Source organism: Passer domesticus, chromosome W (assembly GCF_036417665.1).
Source record: "Passer domesticus isolate bPasDom1 chromosome W, bPasDom1.hap1, whole genome shotgun sequence".
NCBI classification, from domain to species: domain Eukaryota; kingdom Metazoa; phylum Chordata; class Aves; order Passeriformes; family Passeridae; genus Passer; species Passer domesticus.
The window spans coordinates 17,446,280-17,452,279 of record NC_087511.1 but is presented as its reverse complement, the minus strand read 5'-3'; the positions used below and the strand labels follow the sequence as shown (position 1 = coordinate 17,452,279).

The 6,000-nt window shown below is 33.2% G+C and overlaps 1 protein-coding gene across 5 annotated transcripts in view; it reads right to left on the bottom strand.

Annotated features, from left to right (window-relative positions):
- Positions 1–847: 847 nt before the first annotated feature.
- The window catches only part of LOC135289153 (nipped-B-like protein), a 171,166-nt gene continuing 166,013 nt past the window's right edge, over positions 848–6,000 (bottom strand). For 4 of the 5 annotated variants that reach the window (XM_064402560.1, XM_064402563.1, XM_064402561.1 and 1 more), the window contains 4 exons: positions 5,012–5,307; positions 4,515–4,689; positions 3,694–3,879; positions 848–3,130 (listed from right to left, as the gene is read on the bottom strand). In XM_064402560.1, the coding sequence (XP_064258630.1) occupies positions 2,765–3,130; positions 3,694–3,879; positions 4,515–4,689; positions 5,012–5,307 (1,023 nt within the window). In that variant the 3' untranslated portion in view covers positions 848–2,764. Of the gene's footprint in view, positions 3,131–3,652; positions 3,880–4,514; positions 4,690–5,011; positions 5,308–6,000 lie in introns of all 5 variants that reach the window. The other variant, XM_064402562.1, reaches the window with a different exon arrangement.

Here is a 6,000-nt window from a genome sequence, read left to right as displayed (position 1 = left end):
GTAAAAATCTATAGCCATACGGTGAAAAAAATACTATAAGGCTATGTAAACCCAAAGGGGTAAAATGTTGTTGTGTCAATTACTGCAATGCAGCACTTTTTTAAAAAACTTTTTCTTTTAATGTTAAAAAACCCCCAATCTTGGTACATGCTGTTGTCAATAATGTGGTACATGTTGGTAAAACCCATGACTGCTACTCTGAGCGCACTGCATAGATTACAGCTGCAGCCTTGGGCTTTCTATTTCAAATCTCTGAAAATAATCAGCCCATGTTATACATAGCTAATAAGAATTTATTTCCCAAAAATGAACTCTGCTACCTTTTTTTTTTCCACAGCAAGTAATTCAAATGCTTGTGATAGGCAAAACAAAGTTAGATATTACTCTGGGTAGTACAGAAGGGGAAAATTCAACTCTTAACTAGTGAAAATCTTATTCAATAGTCTAGAATTAATTTTATAAGTTTATATTATTTAGTATATCTAACAGATACTATCAAGGAGCATGTATGCCCTTTGACATATTACACAATATAGTAATTGTCCAAATCCTCTCAACTAAGACAGCTTTAGACTTCAGGTTTCTATTGTTTAATTATAATTTATTTCTGATATTTTTATTCTAATAAATACCAAACAATTTGAAATAAAAAGCCACTCTTTGCTTTTGGGAAAGTCACATGACCAGGAAACAAATTGTTTATGAACAAGGAAACATCTGTATTACCTATTAAAAATAAGATTCTGTAATAGCATCAGAAATGTCTAACAGACTAGTGACAACTTCATCTTAGAGTGCATCTGTTTGAAATTATTTTTCTTAATCATTCAGTAGTTTCCTTGTGAAGTATTTTTAACTCTTTCTACTAGTAATGTGACATATCATGCGGCATATTCTCAAAGTATCAAACTCCCACTATAAAAGCCACTCCTAGCCCTGAGAAATACAGTATTTCATTGTTTAGTACAAAAATGTCCTGCTTCCAGAACTGCAGGGGTGACTTCTGCTTTTTCTGCTTCTCCGTACTTTAACAACACCCATTTTAGCATAAGATGTGGCTTTTTGCACGGCAAAAAAACACCATTAACTGTGAAAACAAAAAGGTCAGAAAAGATTTCTGTTTAGAAAAATTCCAGTGGTGAAACAGTCAAAAGGCATTTCCCATGGGAACAATTACTAACTAGATTCTGAGGAGTTATTAATCAATTCGGTTTAATGCTTTTTATGTACATGAGAATATTTTGGAATACTGATACTATTCCTCACAAATAGAATAATGTATTAGAATTCTGCAAGCTAGTTTAATAAAAACAGCCTCCTACCACATATTAAATTCATAAAAGAAAATAAACATAAGAGAAAGATTTACTTAATAAGGAACAACTGCTTTAGATAAACATATTTGAAAAGACAGCAGGGTTTATATGTCCCTAAAAAATTCAGTCACTTTAGTTTTTTTTGTTTGCAAATCTGCTGGTTGTGTTACTCTCTGGAAAGGCAAACTGCTTTTGAAAGGCTTGTGGCAACGTGGTCAAAACAAAGCTTAACAGTACTTTTTCAATTTACAAAATGTGAAAACATTTCAATTAGTAAAAAAGATAGGCTAATATACAAACATTTTTGAAAAATTTCATTTGTGAAGGATTGTAGCATAATTACCCAGACTCGTACCCATTCACTCCTCAGATAATGGTAGCTACCTTCTCTTGATACAAGCCTCTCTATGTTAACCCAGAGAAATGCATACATGGCCAGTTAGCCCAAGCAAAATAGCCAGCTTTCCCCAAATTTAAACTATCATAAATTACCATTTAGACAGCATTATAAAGAAATTGAAGCATACAAGGAATAAACTATATTTTCTTTTTATATCAAAATGTACTCTTGAAAATGTGTTTGGCACAGTGCTAAATAATATAGTTAATACTAAATACTGCAGGATACAATAAACCCCTGGAGTTAACTTGTGTTTACACCCTTTAAGGGATAAAAATAAAAAGCTATCAATTATTCAGTAAGCCTATAAAACTGTATAAACAATATTTTGTCATGTTTTGAAAACCACTAGTACAGTAAATTTTACATAAAAGGCTGCAAAATAATATAAATGGATTTAAAAAGATCTTTACAATAAGAAATTCAAATGGAAACAGACAAGTAACAAAGAGAAGTAAAAAAATTTATTGCAGTATTCATTCCACCAGATTTGCTGGAGATCCCTTTTCTTGTATTATTTCAGGGTGACCTAATACATCAAAATCTACATTTACAAAAACTTCTCCTGCAGATAGGTCATAGATACTGCATGCGTTGTTTTTTTTTCTTCAACAGAAAAAATTATATATCCGGGAGATTCTGCCACTTTACAGCCTGTAAAAACAATGCTTCCCTGGAACTGGGCTATGCTAAAGAAAGCCATCCGCTGCTAGGTTAAACTCCAAGAACACTTTATTAAGAACATTAACAGACTAATTTCCAACATTCACTTGTTTATTTTTTTAACAGAAAGTTTTTTTTCAAGGTATAAACAATTTTTTAAACTATAATACAGTGGGAGTAAAAATGAACTGAGAAGTTTCTGCTGCACAACAGCGAAGGAAGCTCCCACATAAATGTTTACCAAATATTTCCTTCTTTTTTCTTGCGTCCCAGATTCCATTCTTACTCTTCATTTAACTGATTTTTTTTTTTTTGCCAGAAAGTTGATATCTCAAGTTTTTCTGATATTTCAATTCCTGTAAATTTGGCTGTGTGTACAAATTCATTAGCTGGAAGTTCCATCCTTGGCAGCATACAGCGATCGTAAATTTTGAACAACTTTATTAGTCAGCTTATTAGCACTCGTTAGAGCAATTTTTTTGTAAATAATGTCTGACTCTTTAATAGTGTCTACCCAAGGCACCAGTTTGCGGCCATCACGGCGCTTAGCCTCAGTCCAGGAGCCACTGTAGGAGCCTGCCATCCACTGAACACTGAAGCCATTGCTGGTTTTCTGTACTACTCTTGCAATTTGTGGTCGGTCTTTGTACTTTGGACAGCAAATAGCGATGACATCCATGACATCAACACTTTCATTCATCTGTGCTGCCAACTCTGTAGAGTCTGAATTTCGTTTTGACCTTCTCAATGACTAAAACATTGGGGGGAAAAAAGACCAAGTGTTACACAAAAGAACTTTAGTGAAATTATTGCTTTTATTGCTTTTAATCCCTTGACGCCGGGAGTTGGGATTCCCCGGCACACATTCCATTGCCGGCAATGAGACGCACCGCGACCGCCAGCGCCAAGGGGTTAACATATCCTTGTAAAACCACATACTCTTAATTTGTACCCGTGTCTTTACCTCTTATTGATATATAAAATTATATATACACACGAATCATAAAGCTACATAAAAACTTGGCAACAATAAAAAGGATAACACACAGTACATTCCAAAGGAAAATTAATAAATTTTTATATGGGATAAATCTCATTTTCTAGTTTGTGGTTTTTTTTATTGTCTTTTCTGTTAAACTTTCTACAAAACTTGTATAAATGGTTAAGTAGAGAATCTCTATCTACAAAATGCTTTCTTTCATGTTGATTACATTACTTGGTGTACATTTAATATAATAGACTGACATTTATAATCACATAAAAATAATTTTACGTAATACGCTGTGAAATACGTTGACTCCTCCTCCGCCTCACCCCTGAAGTGCCTCCTCCTCTATCCTCCCCATCACTTTCATCATCTTCTGTCTCAGCTGTATTGTTTTTAGGGCTGCCTCCTCCAAGAAGTGAGGTAATTGCTTTGTTCCGAGCATTTGTGCTAGCTGACACCTCTCCATCTTCTTCCTCTTCATCAGGATCCAAATGTTCCATAAGGAGCTTGAACTATTAAATAAACCCCCCAAAAAACAGATCACTTTCCATTCAAACTTTAAAACCGGACATTCATATCACACTACATTAAATAAAAAACAAATGAAAAGTTAAAGAAACAATGTAAAACAAATGGCAGAAAACTTCAAACTTTAACAGCTTGTGTTTTGTTCTACAAACATTTTACTTTCATTTTCTAGTAGATATGTAAAAGCTTTCTTCCTGTGTTTCCAAAATTGCAAGTTTTCTCTAGTTAATATTTTAAAGAATTGGAAAAGAAAAAAGAAAAAAAAAAGGGTAAATACACTAGATCTAGTCTCAGTTCCTATGACAGAAACAGTCAGGGATAAAGTGAACAAGTTATATGGTAGAGTTATACATGATGGATACCAGAAATTAGAAAATACTCTGCAAAGATAAATATCCTTCAGTTGAAATTAATTTTATTGTGTTTAAATTTATTAGAATACTTTGAAAGGTAATACTGCTAAACATCCTGAAAGGAAATTGTGAGTTATCATATACCCATCACCAGAAACATAACATTTTGAAATCTTCTTCCAACACATCAGCATCTACTTTCAAGTTTACACTGTGTTACCTAGTTTGAAAGGATTTCAGATTTTCTGCAAAGCAACTTTACTTACATCTAAGTACTGTTTTACTATACTCCTCTTCACTTCTTCAGTGATCTGAGAATTAGCCATATCACTCCGCAGAAAATCCAGAGTTTGTTTTGGATGGAAATGTACTCCTGTCTTCCTGTTTATAGCTTTATCATACACTTTTGCAGATTCAGATGGAGAATATTTCTGAATTTTACTGTTTAAAGAGAACAAAAGGGAAGAAAGCTTTTAAGCAAACTCCAAAACAATTTCAAGGAAAAGCTTTTAAAAATATTCAATAGAAGTAGTTATATTTTAACCATTCTGTATATAATAGACATCCTGGTAAGAAATAAAATCAATATTTTTTCTAAGCCAGTTTCATTACATTCAACCGATTCTATTTATGTTTTTCTCTTATACAAATCTACTGCAATTATTAACAATCAACTATACATCTCCCTCCAACTTCTTCCAAACTTAATCCTTACAAAGAACTCACTAGATAACAAGATGGCCTATTGTCTAAATATCCTTACCTATCAGAGAATCCACAGAGGTTCTTTAAATGCTGTTTCAGCATCAAAAGTAATAATATGCCTTGGGAGACATTTGCAAATTCAATTAAAGGAGCTGAATTTTCTGGTAAACATTTCATCACGGCATTTATATCATTTTCTTCATCAGAATCTGAATCAGAGTTTACTCGTTTCCGTAACCTCCGAGGCTTAGAAGCTTCCTCCTCACTTTTGCTCTCACTACCACTGTTACTGTCACTCTCAGTCTCCTCGTCTGATGAAGGCTTTCTTTCCTTTTTTTTGTCTTTCACCATAGACTGTGAGACAGAGAAGTTAACAGACATTCCAAAATTAGGGTAAGTAGCGTCATGTACATTTCTAAAAAAATACTTATTTACTTAAATTAGGAAAAATTCCCTGAACAATGTTATTAATTCATAACTTGATTTTCATAACTTTATATTCAAAGATTAAAATAATTTATGACATAAAAAAGCTGAATTCAAGGTCCCTGAAAAATTGATCCAAAGTCCACTTTTTTTGCAAGGTGGTTACAGAAAGAACTGAAGCAAGAAGTACTCCACTGGCATGTTATTCTTAAAAAGACTGCTCAAGTTTGTTATCGGAGACAGTAAAATGAAGTAAAAGCCAAATACAATAAATCAGGAAGAAAATGTCATTTTTTTCACCTGAATATAATTTTTGCATGTTACATATATTTCCATATGTACATTGGTACAAACTAGTCCAAGCTGGTTTTAATCCTTGTCTCTGTTAAAATCCTATGAGACTAATTACACTGCTGACCAGAGAGCCCCTCAAATCAGCATATACAGTATTAATAATATCCAGTTCCATTACTTGTAGAGCTACAGAATTTCATACCTGCATTATTACTGCACATAGTATGCTTTTTCATAACACAGAACTTAAGATGTCCCAAGCAGGATTTCATCCTCTACATTCTGGTCCCCCAACTAAAGAATGTGCTGTCTTTTTCTGGCAAATTA